Source organism: Phyllobates terribilis, unplaced genomic scaffold (genome assembly GCF_046119375.1).
Source record: "Phyllobates terribilis strain yellow unplaced genomic scaffold, ASM4611937v1 Scaffold_8__6_contigs__length_399053987, whole genome shotgun sequence".
Taxonomy (NCBI): domain Eukaryota; kingdom Metazoa; phylum Chordata; class Amphibia; order Anura; family Dendrobatidae; genus Phyllobates; species Phyllobates terribilis.
This window is the reverse complement of record NW_027362768.1, coordinates 289,821,257-289,841,408: the sequence shown is the minus strand read 5'-3', so window position 1 is coordinate 289,841,408 and position 20,152 is coordinate 289,821,257. Positions and strand designations below refer to the sequence as shown.

At 44.7% G+C, this 20,152-nt stretch overlaps 1 protein-coding gene across 2 annotated transcripts in view; it reads right to left on the bottom strand.

The window, feature by feature from the left end:
* The window catches only part of CSF2RB (colony stimulating factor 2 receptor subunit beta), a 75,555-nt gene that overhangs the window by 7,024 nt on the left and 48,379 nt on the right, over positions 1 to 20,152 (bottom strand). For both annotated transcript variants that reach the window (XM_073644373.1, XM_073644374.1), the window contains 4 exons: positions 19,422 to 19,614; positions 18,934 to 19,024; positions 16,324 to 16,390; positions 13,177 to 13,262 (listed from right to left, as the gene is read on the bottom strand). In XM_073644373.1, coding sequence (XP_073500474.1) covers positions 13,177 to 13,262; positions 16,324 to 16,390; positions 18,934 to 19,024; positions 19,422 to 19,614 — 437 coding nt within the window. The remainder of the gene's footprint in view (positions 1 to 13,176; positions 13,263 to 16,323; positions 16,391 to 18,933; positions 19,025 to 19,421; positions 19,615 to 20,152) is intronic.

The window sequence follows — 20,152 nt, the reverse complement described above, 5'->3', positions numbered from 1 at the left end:
TGATGTCACCTCCCTAATCCCATTTAAGGCCCATTTGGACACACAACTGTGTCTTGGGATTGAGACTCTAGCGTTCCATTTTTGGTTTGCTCCATTACTTGCTGTGTTTTCAAATTGCATCCATCCCTGATGGGTTCCTCTACAACTATCTGACTACTTCTGGAATTGCAGATAGTCAAAATCCTTGACTCCACATGTCCTATGGGAAGCTGCATCAACACTCGGGATACCCAGGACAGGTGTGTAGGCAATAATATAGGTCCATAACATGGTTTAGAGCATGGGCCCTAAGTCATTGCTATCAGATTATGCACCATATTCTGTGGACATACTATAGACTCAGTCAAGCATGCCTCTGCACAGTGGGAGGAGAGGCAGACTTGCTCTTAGTGACTGACAGTCAGAAAGACCCAAGAAGTCAAGACTAAATAAAGCAAAACTAGGATTTATACCATGTGGGAGAGTAGCGGTTGGTAAGTTGCTAATTTTGTGGTGAATCCATAATGCAGGGATCTGTGCTAATATTCTGTGGCTTTATCAGCAATGCTCAATGCATAGAAAGTTTCACTCCAACTTTTCACCAACGAGAAAACAAGAAAGTCACTGACATTTACCCCTGAAGTATCAGAAATAGGCGAAACCACTGTAGTTCTACAACTATAGCTAGAGTTTAACAAAAGTTCTACACTACAGGATTGCTGTTGATTTTAAGCAATAAATGCCATGAACTTTCCTGTATTCTTGTTGGTGAATAACTATGATATATTTAAAGTGAATGAAATGAACAAGACCTGCAAAATCACTGCCAGTATGGAAATTGTATCTGGTATTCAGCCTGTATTCATCTGCACTGCACCATAGGGTATTTAGGTGAGCCGTATGACAACCTAAGTTCTGCATATTATATAACAGAACATTTTTCTAAATGACTCAGTTTGTAATAGGTCATGCACTGCTGAGTATGAGCTTTCGCTTGAGACTAGCAAAAAGAGTACAAAATGTCACACAAGGAATAGATTTCAGGCCAAAAAAAGAGGGAACTTTTATACATTTCTTAAAATGAATCTGAGCTTAACAAGTCCCTAATGAAATGAATGTCAAGTTTCTGCCAAGTCAAGTTTGCTTTTCTTTATTACATTATTACCCAGGAAGGGAAACATCGAAAATTTTGAAAACAGGTGCAGATGAGACGTTTTCTATTTTCAGTAAAAAAAAAATCCAAGTTCAGTGTGACACTCCACTTACCCCACCTATGTAATCATATATTAAGCTATTATCTTTGTAGTAGCAATCCCTAAATATATCATTATTAATAATTCTTGCTCTCTAGTGCTGACATTTAAAGTTTCAAAATGACAGTATGGAGTCCGCTGATGGTGCAATAAAAGGGTCTGAAAGTAAACCCAAGGTAATCTACAATTCTGCCCCATTTTCAGGTTACTATTGGATCACCCTTTGCCTAAAAATGTCCAGAGACACCACTATGTGTTGCAAATGGTGCAACAAGGCAAGTCTGGCTGTGAAGCCTGGAGCAAAGGAGACTTGCATCATCATGCCAAGATTTGGTTCTGTGGGTGTGTAATATTGAGTCCTTTACAAAAATTGAATATTTGTTGTGTCGATAAGGGTAAGGTCTAGTGTTGAGCAAGCATGCTCGACATGGCTCGGTACTCGCCCGAGCATCTCACTACTCGGGATGTTCGGCGAGCACCGAGCATTTTCGGGTTACTCGGGCGGGTGCTCGGGTCTCCGCCCTGCATGTTTGGTGCTCTTTACAGAGCCAATGAACATGCAGGGATTGCCAGCCAGTCACTGGAATGACGCAGCCATGTTGTTTGTGGGCATTACAGTGATTGGCTGGCCGCACAGCGTCACCTCGAGTATTTAAAACCGGGCGCCGCCATCTTGGACACAGTCGCTCCGGATCAGACAGTGTAGGGAGAGTGCTGCTGAGTTAGGGAGAGATATATAGTGCGAAATAGGTAGTGTAGGGTAGGGTCTCTAAAGCCTGCCAAATCAAACAAACAGTCCTTCTCAGGACTAATATCCATCCCAGATATCAGGCAGGCAGGCTGTATAGGAGACACAGTGGTTATACCAGCAAAAGGTGCATTACAGTCCTGTGTGCTCCTGTTGGTCAAATTGCTAGACTTATCCCCCGGTCTCAGGGGCCAGGAGAAATTCTTTTTTTTTTCATCTAAATCCTGTATTTTTTTTTTCCTCAGTCAGACTGTACAAATACGCGTCTTATTAACCTTTTGCTATTTTTTTCCCCTCCCCAAAAAAATTGAGTGTGTCTGTGACTGTTCAGACACCAATATATCTGTTTAAAAGAGTCTGGTGTAGGCCAGAGAAATAGAACTGTGGTTTTGTAGCTCCATGGGTTAAATCTCTGTATTATCCTGCTTTTGGCATTTTTTGCAGTAAAAAAAAACTGTAATAGTGTCTCCCTGACTGGTCAGACACTAATATATCTGTTTAAAAGAGTCTGGTGTAGGCCAGAGAAATAGAACTGTGGTTTTGCAGTTCCATGGGTCAAATCTCTGTATTATCCTGCTTTTGGCATTTTTTGCCGTAAAAAAAACTGTAATAGTGTCTCCCTGACTGGTCAGACGCCAATATATCTGTTTAAAAGAGTCTGGTGTAGGCCAGAGAAATAGAACTGTGGTTTTGCAGTTCCACGGGTCAAATCTCTGTATTATCCTGCTTTTGGCATTTTTTGCCGTAAAAAAACCTGTAATAGTGTCTCCCTGAGTGGTCAGACACCAATATATCTGTTTAAAAGAGTCTGTTGTAGGCCAGAGAAATAGAACTGTGGTTTTGCAGTTCCACGGGTGAAATCTCTGTATTATCCTGCTTTTGGCATTTTTTGCAGTAAAAAAAACTGTAATAGTGTCTCCCTGACAGGTCAGACACCAATATATCTGTTTAAAAGAGTCTGGTCTAGGCCAGAGAAATAGAACGGTGGTTTTGCTGTTCCACGGGTCAAATCTCTGCATTATCCTGCTTTTGGCATTTTTGCCGTAAAAAAAAACTGTAATAGGGTCTCCCTGACTGGTCAGACACCAATATATCTGTTTAAAAGAGTCTGGTGTAGGCCAGAGATATAGAATTGTGGTTTTCCTCTTCCACAGTTCTAATCTCTTTTTTATTACCCTTTTTCCATTGATAGTGCAAGTGTAAGCTATTTTACTTCATTTACAATGGGCAAGGCGCGTGGCAAGGGACGTGGAACCGGACGTTCTGGTGATGGTGCGTGTAGAGGACAGGGGCTGTGCCCAAGGTGAAAATGTGCCACAACCAACAGCCACATCTTCTCGCTCCCACTTCTTGACCGAATTACTAGGGAAGCACACTACAACACCAGTATTGCGAACTGATTAGTGTGAACAGGTTATTAATTGGATAGCAGATAATACTTCCAGTTACCTGGGCACCACCACCTCCAGTCTGTCTTCCACACGGTCAAGTTTTAGTAGCCGTGAGTCTCGACCGCATACTCCTCCTCACCCTGATGCTCCTTCCTCCCACCATGCCGAGTGTCGTCAGACAGCAACTGATCCCACACTTGGACACTCTGAAGAGCTGTTCACTGGTCCATTTCCATATTTGTGCCCCTCGCCTGCTCAGCTTGAAGTGGTGGAAGAGGAGATCCCATGTAGCGATGCCCAAATATTTGAACAGCCATGGCCAGAGGAAGTCGACACTGGCAATTTGTCACAAGAGGTGGACGATAACGAGACACAATTGCCACGAAGTGAGGAGGAGGATCGTGGTGCGCAAGTGGAAGAGGAGGAGGTGATGGATGATCTAGTAACTGACCCAACATGGCAGGAGGACACGCAGAGCGAGGCCAGCAGCACACAGGGGGAGGGAGGCAGAGTACCCCAACAGGCAGGAAGAAGCAGTGTGGTGGCCGCACACAGAAGGCGGGCAACAGTTCCCTGTAACACCAACACGAGGGACCTTGCCAGTGCAACCGGTAGGTCTTCCAGAGTCTGGAATTTTTTTAAAGACTCTGCTGATAACCCCAAAAAGGCCATTTGTACCACCTGCCATGCCAGCATCAGCAGAGGTGACAAAACTACCAGCCTGACCACCACCAGCATGATCAGGCACATGGCAGAAAAGAACCCCACTTTGTGGGGCGAACCCCAGGGTCCACGACCAGTGTCAACGGGTTTCACCACTGCTTCTTCCGCTGTTGTGCGTGTAATAGAACCCCCTGTTGTGCGTGCAAGGCAATCCCCTGTCCATACTGCATGCAAAGATGCCCCCTCCTCTCAGTCTTCACTTGTTATGGCAGTTTCTCAAGAAACAGCATCAACGTCCACGTCCACTTCCCACCGCAGCGTTCAATTGTCCATATCCCAGAGCTTTGAACGAAAGCGCAAATTCGCAGCCAACGCCCCACAGACCACAGTCCTAAATTCGCACATTTCACGACTGCTTGCGTTGGAAATGCTGCCTTTTAGGTTGGTGGAGACGGAATCCTTCCGCAACCTTATGGCGGTGGCCGTCCCTCGGTACTCGGTCCCCAGCCGACACTATTTTGCCCGGTGTGCCATCCCCGCACTACACAAGCACGTGTCCCAAAACATCTGCCGTGCCCTCAACAATGCAGTTACCTGGGAGAGTCCACCTGACAACGGACACGTGGACAAGTGCTTGTGGCCAGGGACGGTACATCTCCCTGACAGCACACTGGGTAAACATAGTGGAAGCCGGGACCCAGTTGGACCTTGAGTCGGAACACATCCTCCCCACACGAGGATTGTGGGCCCTATGTCAGTCAGAGTTGCCCCTACAGTGTACAGCTCCTGCGCATCATCCTCCTCCTCCTCCTCATGTTCAGCCTCCATCTCAGATATCACCACATCAGTTACAAGCTGGAAGCACTGCAGTACTGCCTCAGCCAAGCGGCAACAGGCTGTGCTGAAACTCATAAGCTTAGGTGATAAACCTCACATTGCTTGTGAGTTGTGGACAGCTGTGAAAGAGCAGGCAGATCTGTGGCTGAGACCGCTGAACCTACATCCAGGCATGGTCGTGTGTGACAATGGCCGTAACCTGGTGGCGGTTCTGAGGCGAGGCGAGATCACACACGTACCCTGCCTGGCTTATGTGCTTAACCTCGTGGTTCAGCGGTTTCTTAAATTGTACCCCGAGTTGCCAGATCTGCTCGTCAAAGTACGCAGCCTGTCAGCTCATTTTCGCAAGTCGGCTACAGCTTCCACCGCCCTTGCTGTGTTGCAGCAGCGTTTGCAGCTTCCGGCACACCGACTGGTGTGTGATGTTCCCACACGTTGGAACTCTACCCTCCACATGTTGCAAAGGATTTGTGAGCAGAAGAGAGCAGTTGTGGAGTACCAGCTGCAACAAGGCCGTCGATATTCAGGTCAGACTCCACACATAAGACCTCAGGAGTGGACCTGGATGTCTGACATATGTACCATCCTGACAAACTTTGAGGAGTCCACCAAGATGGTGAGTGGCGATGACGCCATCATTAGCGTCAGCATCCCACTTGTCTGTCTTTTGCAACGCTCTCTGCAGAGAATTAAAGAGGAGACATTGCAGCCAGAGTATGATGAGATGGATCAAGAACCCGTAATGGCCAATTACACAGAGCCCAGCCTCATCTCATCCCAATGTGCATTGGGGGGCAATGAGGGAGAGGAGGAGGAGGAGGAGGAGGAAGAACAGGAGCTGGTATCATGCGCTGTAGACCGTAGTACCTGTAAAACTGTCATACAGTCGGTTCAGCGTGGGTGGCCTGAGGACAGGGGGGAGGAGGAGGAGGAGGAGAGCATGGTCATTCGTCATCTTGGTGAGGACACGGAAGTCTTGCCCGTTACCAGTTTGGCACGCATGGCTGACTTTATGTTACACTGCCTTAACCGTGACCCTCGCGTTGTCAAAATGTTGGGTGACAGTCATTACTGGTTGGTGACACTTTTAGACCCCCACTACAAGGGCTGGATTGGGCCAGACTTCTCATCACCACCCAATGACAGCAGAGTAACATAAAGTCAAATCGACTGTGTTATTTCGGGAGGTGTATTCCCATGCACCGCTTCACACCCACACATGGGTATACGCTTCCTCATTTCGGCTGCATTTTGCTCTTCTCCTTATCCTCAGCCTCCACCACCACTATACCACCAGGGTGACCGTGGTCCGTGTTGCCAGCATTGCAAGTTCCTCCGTCCTAATTTTTGCAGCTTTTGCTTGGAAGGCATAGGCAAAGACTATGGGAGACCCACTCCCCAATAATGGGAATAATATTTTTAATATGCTGTACTGCATGACTCTTGTAAGGGGCATGAAAACCATCTTGTTAAGCTACTGCGACCTCCACCACTTTTCCCAGGGGCATTGATATTGTCTTTTTATTCCACTGCAACCTCCACGTCTCTTCCAAGTGGCATTAAAACCGTCTTGTTAAGCTACTGCGACCTCCACGTCTCTTCCAAGGGGCATTGATATTGTTTTTTTATTGCACTGCAACCTCCACGTCTCTTCCAAGGGGCATTAAAACGGTCTTGTTAAGCTACTGCGACCTCCACGTCTCTTCCAAGGGGCATTAAAACCATCTTGTTAAGCCACTGCGACCTCCACGTCTCTTCCAAGGGGCATTAAAATCGTCTTGTTAAGCTACTGCGACCTCCACCACTTTTCCAAGGGGCATTGATATTGGCTTTTTATTCCACTGCGACCCCCACGTCTCTTCCAAGGGGCATTAAATCCGTCTTGTTAAGCTACTGTGACCTCCAAGTCTCTTCCAAGGGGCATTAAAACTGTCTTGTTAAGCTACTGCAACCTCCACGTCTCTTCCAAGGGGCATTAAAACCGTCTTGTTAAGCTACTGCGACCTCCACCACTTTTCCAAGGGGCATTAAAACCGTCTTGTTAAGCTACTGCGACCTTCACCACTTTTCCAAGGGGCATTGATATTGTCTTTTTATTCCACTGCAACCTCTACGTCTCTTCCAAGGGGCATTAAAACCGTCTTGTTAAGCTACTGCGACCTCCACGTCTCTTCCAAGGGGCATTAAAACCGTCTTGTTAAGCTACTGCGACCTCCACCACTTTTCCAATGGGCATTGATATTGTCTTTTTATTCCACTGCGACCTCTACGTCTCTTCCAAGGGGCATTAAAACCATCTTGTTAAGCTACTGCGACCTCCACGTCTCTTCCAAGGGGCAATAAAACCGTCTTGTTAAGCTACTGCGACCTCCACGTCTCTTCCAAGGGGCATTAAAACCATCTTGTTAAGCTGCTGAGACCTCCACCACATTTCCAAGGGGCATTGATATTGTCTTTTTATTCCACTGCGACCTCCACGTCTCTTCCAAGGGGCATTAAAACCGTCTTGTTAAGCTACTGCGACCTCCACCACTTTTCCAAGGGGCATTGATATTGTCTTTTCATTCCACTGAGACCTCCATGTCTCTTCCAAGGGACATTAAAACCGTCTTGTTAAGCTACTGCGTCCTCCACGTCTCTTTCAAGGGGCATTAAAACCATCTTGTTTAGCTACTGTGACCTCCACGTCTCTTCCAAGGGGCATTAAAACCGTCTTGTTAAGCTACTGCGAGCTCCACCAGTTTTCCAAGGGGCATTGATATTGTCTTTTTATTCAACTGCGACCTCCACGTCTCTTCCAAGGGGCATTAAAGCCGACTTTTTAAGCTACTTCAACCTCCACGTCCCTTCCAAGGGGCATTAAAACCGTCTTATTAAGCTACTGCGACCTCCACGTCTCTTCCAAGGGGCATTAAAACCGTCTTGTTAAGCTACTGCGACCTCCACCACTTTTCCAAGGGGCATTAAAACCGTCTTGTTAAGCTACTGCGACCTCCACCACTTTTCCCAGGGGCATTGATATTGTCTTTTTATTCCACTGCGACCTCCACGTCTCTTCCAAGGGGCATTAAAACCGTCTTGTTAAGCTACTGCGACCTCCACGTCTCTTCGAAGGGGCATTAAAACCGTCTTGTTAAGCTACTGCAACCTCCACCACTTTTCCAAGGGGCATTGATATTGTCTTTTTATTCCACTGCGACCTCCACCACTTTTCCAAGGGGCATTAAAACCGTCTTGTTAAGCTACTGCGACCTCCACCACTTTTCCAAGGGGCATTGATATTGTCTTTTTATTCAACTGCGACCTCCACCATTCTTCCAAGCGGCATTAAAACCGTCTTGTTAAGCTACTGCGACCTCCACGTCTCTTCCAAGGGGCATTAAAACTGTTTTGTTAAGCTACTGTGACCTCCTGGACTCTTCCAAGGGGCATTAAAACCATCTTGTTAAGCTACTGCGACCTCCACCACTTTTCCAAGGGGCATTGATATTGTCTTTTTATTTCCACTGCGACCTCCACCACTTTTCCAAGGGGCATTAAAACCGTCTTGTTAAGCTACTGCGACCTCCACCACTTTTCCAAGGGGCATTGATATTGTCTTTTTATTCCACTGCGACCTCCACCATTCTTCCAAGGGGCATTAAAACCGTCTTGTTAAGCTACTGTGACCTCCACGTCTCTTCCAAGGGGCATTAAAACTGTCTTGTTAAGCTACTGCGACCTTCACCACTTTTCCAAGGGGCATTGATATTGTCTTTGAATTCCACTGCGACCTCCACGTCTCTTCCAAGGGGCATTAAAACCGTCTTGTTAAGCTACTGCGACCTCCACGTCTCTTCCAAGGGGCATTACAACTGTCTAGTTAAGCTACTGCGACCTCCACCACTTTTCCAAGGGGCATTGATATTGGCTTTTTATTCCACTGCGACCTCCACGTCTCTTCCAAGGGGCATTAAAACCGTCTTGTTAAGCTACTGCTACCTCCACGTCTCTTCCAAGGGGCATTAAAACTGTCTTGTTAAGCTACTGCGACCTCCACGTCTCTTCCAAGGGGCATTAAAACCGTCTTGTTAAGCTACTGCGACCTCCACCACTTTTCCAAGGGGCATTGATATTGTCTTTATATTCCACTGAGACCTCCACGTCTCTTCCAAGGGGCATTAAAACCGTCTTGTTAAGCTACTGCGACCTCCACGTCTCTTACAAGGGGCATTAAAACCATCTTGTTAAGCTACTGCGACCTCCACGTCTCTTCCAAGGGGCATTAAAACCGTCTTGTTAAGCTACTGCGACCTCCACCACTTTTCCAAGGGGCATTGATATTGTCTTTCTATTCCACTGAGACCTCCACGTCTCTTCCAAGGGGCATTAAAACCCTTTTGTTAAGCTACTGCGACCTCCACGTCTCTTACAAGGGGCATTAAAACCATCTTGCTAAGCTACTGCGACCTCCACGTCTCTTCCAAGGGGCATTAAAACCATCTTGTTAAGCTACTGCGACCTCCACCACTTTACCAAGGGGCATTGATATTGTCTTTCTATTCCACTGAGACCTCCACGTCTCTTCCAGGGGGCATTAAAACCATCTTGTTAAGCTACTGCGACCTCCACGTCTCTTACAAGGGGCATTAAAACCATCTTGTTAAGCTACTGCGACCTCCACGTCTGTTCCAAGGGGCATTAAAACCGTCTTGTTAAGCTACTGCGACCTCCACCACTTTTCCAAGGGGCATTGATATTGTCTTTTTATTCCACTGCGACCTCCACCATTCTTCCAACGGGCATTGCATTTCCTACTAATTTTAGTCAGCTTTTGCTTTTAAATACATAGGCGAACACTAAGGGAGACCCACGCCCCAATAATGGGTAGAAGGTTTTTAGTATGCTGTAATCCACGTCTGTTTAAAGGGGCATTGCAGTTCCTCATAATTTTTGGAAAGCCTTCCATTCACTGCTTAGGCCAACAGTGCACAGGAGACCTAGTTGTTATAAATGGAAAAAACGGTTTAGTTAAGGCCCTCTGACCTCCATGTCACTTCCAAGGGGCATTGGAGTGCCTCTAAATTTTTGGTAGGCATTGCACTCACTGCATGCCCTATAACTGTGTAGCCGAACCGCTGCTTTTGGTACAGAAATATATCCTACAAGACATATGTGGTTGACTGGCCTGATATTGATGTGAATGGTCCCTGTTCCTCCTGCTCTTTCTCCTTTGCCACCACCTCATCCATCATTCATCACCTGAAGCTTTGTTTTAACGGGAGTCATAGAACTGGGATAGTAGCAGGAAAACATCCAGCAATGCTCGGAAGAGGTAGGATATGCGCCAAAACGCTTACCACCTCAGGCCTAGCCGCTACTACCTACATGCGCTTGCATTCCAAGAAAACAAAGTTGACGCTAACTTCTATCATCATCATCATGCTCCTCACCTTGGCACTCTCAACTCCCCTGATGGAGAAGCCAGGGCCCACCGGAAGAGTCTGGTTCTCTGGTGGGCTCGTCCAATGCTGCCCTAAAGCAGGCCAGGCTAAGAAAAGTGTGGGGAAACTTCCAAAGAGAAATAGGGGCGGCTGGGGACCGTTTATGGACACCCGGCCGTGGGGCAGCTGGGGACCGAGCGTGGACACCCGGCTGCCGGGCGGCTGGGGACTGAGTATGGATACCTCGCTGCTGAAGCAGCCATGAGGTAGTGGCCAGCATCGGCCTCCTCCTAACTAAAAGGCCCCATTTCAAGTGCAAGCTAGCAGTATGGTATTGCAGCCTGGGGGTGGGTGGGTGGCAGGTTGCACACTTACGCTTGCATTCCAAGAAAACAAAGCAGATGCTAACTTCTATCATCATCATCATGCTCCTCACCTTGGCACTCTCAACTCCCCTGATGGAGAAGCCAGGGTCCACCGGAGGAGTCTGGTTCTCTGGTGGGCTCGTCCAATGCTGCCCTAAAGCAGGCCAGGCTAAGAAAAGTGTGGGGGAACTTCCAAGGAGAAATAGGGGCGGCTGGGGACCGTTTATGGACACCCGGCCGCCCCCAGACGGCTGAGGACTGTGTGGGGACACCCGGCCGCGGGGCACCTGGGGACCGAGTATGGACACCTGGCCGCCCCCTGGCGGCTGAGGATTGAGCGTGGACACCCAGCCGCCGGGCGGCTGGGGACTGAGTATGGATACCTCGCTACCGAAGCAGCCATGAGGTAGTGGCCAGCATCGGCCTCCTCCAAACTAAAAGGCCCCATTTCAAGTGCAAGCTAGCAGTATGGTATTGCAGCCTGGGGGTGGGTGGCAGGTTGCACACTTACGCTTGCATTCCAAGAAAACAATGCAGATGCTAACTTCTATCATCATCATCATGCTCCTCACCTTGGCACTCTCAACTCCCCTGATGGAGAAGCCAGGGCTCACCGGAGGAGTCTGGTTCTCTGGTGGGCTCGTCCAATGCTGCCCTAAAGCAGGCCAGGCTAAGAAAAGTGTGGGGGAACTTCCAAGGAGAAATAGGGGCGGCTGGGGAGCATTTATGGACACCCGGATGCCCCCAAGCGGCTGGGGACCGTGTGTGGACACCCGGCCGTGGGGCGGCTGGGGACCGAGTATGAACACCCGGCCGCCTCCTGGCGGCTGGGGACCAAGCGTGGACATCTGGCCGCCGGGCGGCTGGGGACTGAGTATGGATACCTCGCTGCCGAAGCAGCCATGAGGTAGTGGCCAGCTTCGGCCTCCTCCAAACTAAAAGGCCCCATTTCAAGTGCAAGCAAGCTAGCAGTATGGTATTGCAGCCTGGGGGTGGGTGGGTGGCAGGCTGCATACTTGCGCTTGCATTGCAAGGAATGGGGGAGGTACAATTGAACACTGCCCTGGGACAAGGACTTCTGATGCGGAAAGGATCACTTCTGATGGGCACACTTTTAGGCAGTGACCTGGGTGTCAGAGATGCTTCCAGGGGTCTTCCCCATGCTGTTCCCATGTCCCTTTCAGCACTGTATGCATGTGTCACACAGCACTTGGCCAGATAAGATTGTAAAATGTTAAAATGACATATCCTGGTGAATTCATTTGTCACAGTTGAAAGCAATACAAAAGTGCAAAAACACATAAAAAATGCTACTTGTGAACATAGCCCAAGTTGTGGAGGAGTATTTTTGGTTTTGGTTATTTATTTTACCTTATACACAAGTCTTTACCCTGGATAGGAAGTTCCTTAACATATTTCACAGGAAAACCATTTCAGTTTCGTTTTTGAACGTTTTATTGTGAGCCCGTAAAAGTGGCTTAATACCTCTGACCACGTTGTTGACAGCAGTGACATGGGGGTCAGAAATGCTTCCTGGGGCGATGCCCATGCTGTCCCCATGTCTTTTGAGCACTGTCACTATTGTTTTGGGCACTTTTTAGGCTTTCTACAGACTGCCGGGGGTGCCACCGCAAAAATGCTCGGGTCTCCCATAGACTAACATTGGGCTCGTTGCTCGGGTCGAGCACCCGAGTATCACGGTGAGCTCAGCCCGAGCTTCGAGCACCCGAGCATTTTAGTGCTCGCTCAACGCTAGTAAGGTCAGATGACAGTTTTCTCCATATTTGAGAAAACCAGTCCTATTATTCTGATCAGAGTTTGATCAGAGTGTCATCAGTTTTTCTGGGATGTGGAGAGAAAAAAAAAGTTTCTTAACCCTCTCCATTCTGTGAGTCTGTGTAAATCGGACCATGCACGGATGTCATCTGAGTGCGGTCTGATTTTTTTTCATGGACCCATAGACTTGCATTGCCAATTTTGATCCAACACTCGGATAAAAATCAGACATGTCTCCGATTTTTTTCTGCAGACCACTGTGTCTGAGGAAAGAATCGGACATGTGCACAGACTCATAAAATATCATAAGTACGAGTGTTATCCGTGACAACCACCGATAGCACCAGTCCAAGAGAATCAACCGTGTGCACAAGCTCTAAGAGAGAATTTTGTCCTCAACATTTTTAGTCTCCAACACAAGTCTTAAAATTCAACGAGAAGACTAAAAATTGCCAAATTATTATTCCATCTATTCCATTTAATTTAGGGTGGAGAGTGCACCTCATTTACCTTTACAAGACATGAAGAGCAAAAAAATCTGAACATTAAAATTTTTCTAATATCTAATCTGTATCTTCTCCCATTCAGTTTCATCCCATTGCTTCTAATGGGAGAAGATACAGATTAGATATTGGAAAAATCTTTTTGACAGTGAGAGAATCTGTTTGCACTAGCTCTATACTGTGAATGCCAGAAAAAAACATTCTTCATTTTGTAATCTCAATAATGTTGCTTTCTTACCTGATTTGGAGAGATACCAATGGCCGTTCTACCTCTACGCAGTAATCTGAACTTATGAACTGAGGAAGACATGGATCTTGGTATCCCTAAAAATGTAGAAAGAACTGTTACCGGACATGAAGACCATACTGTGCTCATTATTAGATTTTTAGCATTTCCATATTCAGAATTTCTGATTACACTTCCTCACATAATATATGTTTCCATAAAAAAATATCACCAGCGTGTTCATGGAAATATATAATACCAAGGCGTTTACCCCATATTACACCCCATATTAGTTGAGATAATATTGTGTTAATTGAGGGAAATCAGTTGAACAAAATCCCAGAAGGTTTTAGCTATTGCGTTTCATCATAGTAGTCTCGATAAATATTTGGACCTGTGAAAACAATATATAACACCTATTATTTTGATTCTTATTGTTATATTGTAATACCTTGCAGGTCCATCTTTTATTTACGGAGTTGTCCACTATTTTTCCACTAATGACCTATGCTTAGCTTTGTTGGCCATATATAAATGGTGTACAAGGTTGAACATTGCAGATGCATACACTGCTACTGGTTGGTTACTGCAGATCAGTTCCTGTTGTCTTCAATATTAGCTGATCTGCAGTTCTCAGCAATTGCCACCAGTGTATAACACATTGTTTGATGGCTTCTGTTTGGTCACATGTAATATCATGCAGGCCCCAGGAGATCTGGTGCCAACATTGTTGGAGGTGAGTATATGTTCTTTTTATTTTACAAAGGGGTGGTGTGTTACTTAATTTAAAAAGGGGGTTGTCCAGGTACTCAGTAAAAAGTAAGCATCACCAAGAACATAAAGAGGACTTATCAGTTCAGTTGTCTGTTTTAGTAATTATTATTATTCCATTTCTGTTATTTCAGTTATAAATTATGAAATGCCAACTGTTTGTTAGCATTTCCATTCTTATAGGTGTTGTCCCATGAACAAAGTTCTTCTAATCAATAGATCTTGGAATAATAATAATAGGTTCCATAAATGAGTGTGTTAAAAAATGTTAGTGTCCTGAGATGACCTTATAAATGAGCCCCTGCTATGTATTGTCTTATTTGCTGCATCTGACCATGCAGACATACAACAGCTCCTGGCCAGGAGAAGAAGCATAAGTGAATAAATAGACAACATAGCAGGGGCTCACAGCGTCTGCTTTCTGTGAGATAACATATTTTCCTCCCTGTTTGCTTTATTACAGGAGCGGATGTTTTTGCTGTGTCACTTGCCCTATGAGCTCATCATAAATCAAGTCAGCGACATACATGCTCAAGCGGCAGCTGATCTCATACATTACTGACTGATTTATGGTGAGCTCAGAGGGTTGGTGACATGGAAGAAACACTTACTGCTGTGATAAAACAAACAGCCAGGGAAAAGTATTACCTCACAGGAGGAAGCAGCTGTGAGCTGTGAGCCCCTGCTATTTTGTTTGCCTACTCACTTATGCTTCTTCTTCTGGCCAGGAGCTGTTGTATTATGGGCCGACCGTGAGATGTAGTATGCCTACATGGTCGGACATACTGTAGCAAATAAGAAAGTTCATAGCAGAGGCACGTTTATAAGATTATCTCAGCATAGGAACATTTATTAACACATCCAATTGTGAAACGTATCATTATTCCAAGATCTATTGCTTAAATTGTAGTTTGTTCGACGGACGGCGCTTTTAAGGGAGTGTTTCAGGTACAATCAGCACTGATTGGACAGTCTCACAGTTTGCATGCACACAACCCCAACTAGTAACACCAAGATGTCAGTTTAATCATACATTTCTAGAAGGAATGACATAATATAAAGGTCTATGAAAACACAAGATTTCTTGTTAAACAGGGACTATTTTACTAAAATTGTCAAGTCAGGAGTGGAGCGGTTTACCCAACGAAAAACATTTACAGCTGTCTCACAAAAATTGTCAGTACACATGCTTTAATGGGGCCGTTGTATTCACATAGAGACTGAGGGGCTTAAGAGAATGTGAAAAATTGTTTATCACCTATGGTGCATTGAAGTGACAGGTGACCATAAGAAGAGCACAGTATGAACAAATGACTATGTGCTGTGACCTCCCTCTCTGACAAGAAGCAAGATCAATAGGGTTTAATGAGTAACTAAACGCTTTTTTTTTATTATTTGTCTAGCATGGAAAGTTATGAAAAATTGCAAATCACTTTATTAGGGAATTTGTCTTCACTGTTGTAAAAGAATTGCATGTATTTGGCTTCCAAACCCCTGCTTTTCCGCAGTCTATTTGCTTGCCTTAAGCTTCATTTATATCAGAACATACTCATTTGGAGTACAGATGATGGCAGTGATGGGTCAGGTCAGCATCTGTGTGTCACTAACTCTGTGGATAAGCTGCGGCAGGAGATTGTTCTAATGAGTAAAACACTCAGGATAGGAGACATGTGTTGACTAGTGATGAGCGAGTATGCTCTGTTAACCCTTTCGGCGAGCATGCTCAGGTGAACACCGTGTATCTTCAGTGTGCTCGGGTGTTATGTTTCAGTCTCTCTGTGTGCATGATTTGTGACTGTTTGACAGCTTTAATACATGTGAGGAATGCTTGTTTCTTAGGCATTCCTCACATGTATTAAAGCTGTCAAACAGTCGCAAATCATGCACACGGGAGTGATTCAAACATAAGACCAAGCACACTGAAGATACTCGGCGAGCACCCGAGCATGCTTGCCTAAAGGGTTAACAGAACGTACTCGCTCATCACTAGTCAACACATGTCTCCTATCCTGAGTGTTTTACTCATCAGAACAATCTCCTTCCGCTCATCACTAGTGCTGACCTATCACTGCCATCATCTGTACTCCAAATAAGCATGTGCTGATACAAATGCAGCAAATAGACTGCGGAAAACAGGGTTTTGGAAGCAACTTGCATCCAATGTTTTATAGGTGTGAAGACAAATTCCCTAATAAAGTCATTTTCAAAATTTCATAGCTTTCCATACTGGACACAATTATTTAAAAAAATGAGAAAGTTTAGTTACTCTATAAATATTTTCTCGGCATTTGCTTTTGGTCTCCGCATTCATGTAACTGATGGGGATCACAGAAGTCAATACCTCATCAATTAGATGCTCGTTTACTCTCAGTATCTTTATATACTTACCAGTGGCGATTTGCCAAGCTTACTTTTCCTGGGATCAGGGATGGAATTCTCCCACTGCTGCTTCAATCTGAAGAAAAGAAAACACAGTTAGGCTATGTGCCCACGATGCAGAAATGTTCTGGATTTTTTCCTGAGCGTTTCTGCATCTCCCTGGCAGAAAAAACACATGCGGATTGTACATGCGGATTGTACATGCGGATTGTACATGCGGATTGTACATGCGTTTTTCCTGCCAGGGACATGCGGATGTGAAGCGTTCTTCACATGCATTTCCGCATGCGGGTTGTCAAGCGCTTTCCAAGTGATTTTAGCATCACTTGGAAAGTGCTTGTCAACTTGGTCACACAATATAAATCCATGCAACCGGTAAAAAATAAAAAATAAATATTATACTTACCTTCTGATGGCCCCCGGTGTCCTTATCCGATCCGTCCTGGCTTGCCGGCAGCTCGCAGTGGTCTAAAAGGACCTGCCATGACGTCATTTAGTCATGTGACAGATTTTTCCGCAATGATAATCCGCAGCGGAAATTTCCGCAGCATGTGCACAGCAGATGCGGATTATCATTGGGGAACATGGCAGGCCTTCTACCAAGCGTTTTTTAAGCGTTTCTGCAGCGGAATTGCCGCTGTGGAAATGCTTAAAAAACACATAGTGGACACACCGCCTTAAAAGGGTTATCCGGGACTATTATTATTTTGTGTAGGAATCTAAGAATTAACAGGTAGGTAGCTACTAACCACCTGCCTGTTTTGCATGGGGACAATCTCAGACATCGATTCTGCTGCTTCATTTTAACCCCTTTACCCCCGGGCCATTTTCTATTTTTGCGTTTTTGCTCCCCTTCTTCCCAGAGTCATAACTTTTTTTTTCAGTCAATATGGCTATGTGAGGGCTTATTTTTTACGGGACAAGTTGTACTTTTGAATGACACCATTGGTTTTCCATATCATGTACTGGAAAACGGGAAAAAAATTCCAAGTGCAGTGGAATTGCAAAAAAAAGGAAATTCCACAGTGGTTTTGGGTTTTTTCTTTATCAGGTTCACTATATGGTAAAAATGACCTTTTATTATGATTCTCCAGGCCATTACGAGTTCTTAGATACCAAACATGTATAAGTTCTTTTTTATTTAGTGGGGGTAAAAAAATCTAAAGTTTGTTAAAAAAAAGTCGTTAAATCAGATCAGCTATCATGTCCCTGTAAAGGTGCAGACTCATCGCCGGAGCCCGCTCCAAAGGGAGAGACACAACTTGTGCCGTAAATGTACGGCACATGTCAGAAAGGGGTTAACATCCTCTTCCAGGCTGCTCTGTCGACAGGGTTGCGACTGCAGACATCATGCTGATTGACAGCCGGCTCCCTGCAATTAGGCAGTCAATCAGTAGACATTGGTAGTCACACCCATCAACAGAGCAGAACGAAAGAGAAGCAGCTGCTTTGTTGAGGTGACATTTGCGAAAGCCGCAGAATTGCCGGCAGGAGCAGTCTGTTACCACTTTGAGCTGGAACCACAGAGACAATGGCTCCAATTAATGAAAGAAGTTCTCTGAGAATGTGATTAAAATGGCCAACGTAACATATTTCAAACTACAAACCATCCCAGTCACGCGTCATTACGGGTTGCAGCTGGAAGAAACACCACTCGAGACGTGTCTCAGCTGTGAGGCTGAGGTGCAGCATCATCAACAAATGTTACTACTGATCTGCTCACTCAGCCGCAGAGCAGGGCTGTAACAGGAGGGAAAAAAAACTTCTCCTCTTCTGACAGAGCAGAACAGGGTTTTTTTCCCCAGCTTCAGTACTGCTCCATGTTCTTCTCAGTCAGTCTGAGAGATTCACAGCAGGGCATGGCGTCTGACTGAGCACAGAGCAGGACTGAAGAAGGAGAAAAATATAGTTTTTTCTTTTTCTCCTTCTACAGCGCTGCACCGTGGCCTGAATGAGCAGATCAATTATGCTTGCTCCTGATGCTGCTCCTCAGCCTTATATATGAGACTCATATATTTTCCTCAGACTGAAACCCATCCTGACATGTGACTAGGATGGATTGCAGCTTGAAATATGTGAGGGGGCCATTTTTTATCACATTTTGAGCTTGTTTTAAGCTATTGTGGGGTAATGTTATTATTTATTCCCTGTGTATTCCTGCCTGCTTATGATTTGTAAGCATCAGAGGAAACAAAGTACACGTCCCCAGTGAAACCTCTCTGGAAATGCCCATTTGGACTTAAAATAAATTAACTGTTTAAGTGCCAAATACTTTAATCATTAATATCTTCCCAACGGAGAAGTGAAAGAAAAAACTATTACATCGTGTGTCTAGTTCAACATGAAACATTTAATGAATCTGAGTCTTCAACCAATATTGGTGTAAAATTACTGCCATTATTACCCAGTTTTGTAACTTTAGGGGGGGGAGGAAGGAATGAGAATCCAAATTTACTTGAAGAGTTTCTGCCCAATCTATACAGAACCATAATTAGGTGATGATTTTTCTGACCCAATGCTAGTAGTCACATATATGGATGTTTAATCTGTTGCATCCATACAGACTGGATACATACCACATGTGAAAGCACTAATATCTACAATACTAACGTGACTCACCTTTTGAAATAAATAAGGCAAAGATATACAAAAATCAAGAGTCCCACAGATGCAAAAAACGTAGAAACAATTATGGCCACTGTATCCACAGCTGGAAGAAAAGAAAAATCATGTCAAAAAATGTGACAGCACACAGGCCCCGATTTGTCATTGTTGATTATCCACATTTCTGGAGTAATTTGCTCTTTTTTAGTGACTTTAGCTTTTTTTCTCCTTATTCTTAATTCTCAAGAGAAAGCCAACGGTGAAACATTCTTCTGAGTCCTGGGGTCTTTAGCTCTGTGTTGATATCGCTTACGTATGGTATGTCTGTTATTCGATATATGAAAGGTATTCCTATTGTACTAGTTATTTATTTAATAATCCACTTGTTTGGTATATTTATACAGTAATTTCTAATATTGTATTCTTTTTATAAAGACTATTACTTTTATTCTTAGAGAACACAACGCCACTATTTATATAATATCCATTTCAGATGAGCTCACCTTTGTCTGTTTTCCACGAATGATTTTGACTCCAGACACTCCATGGCCCATTGAATCCAGACCCATTTTCTGGTTTTGCTCGCACCTTCGCTGTGTAATTAGTAGAACTCGAGAGTTTAGAACTCGGGATGTAATATTCAGGCACATAACCTGACACATTAACCAGTAAGAGATCAGAACATTCTTCATCACCCTACAGGAGTAAAGACGATAGATAGAATCACTCTACAGGTATAATGACAATCACTGGAGTAACACTACAGATATAAAAAGTATCCCTTCAGGTTTAATAACAATGACTGGAGTCATACTACAAAAATAAAGAGACACTCTACAGGTATAATGACAATAACTAGAGTCATACTACAAAAATAAAGAGACACTCTACAGGTATAATGACAATGACTGGAGTAACACTACAGATATAAAAAGTATCCCCTCAGGTTTAATAACAATGACTAGAGCCATACTACAAAAATAAAGAGACACTCTACAGGTATAATGACAATAACTAGAGTCGTACTACAGATATAAAGAGACACTCTACAGGTATAATGACAATAACTAGAGTCATACTACAGATATAAAGAGACACTCTACAGGTATAATGACAATAACTAGAGTCATACTACAGATATAAAGAGACACTCTACAGGTATAATGACAATGAATAGAGTAACACTGCAGGTATCATAATCATAACTAGAATAACACTAAAATTGTAAGCGACC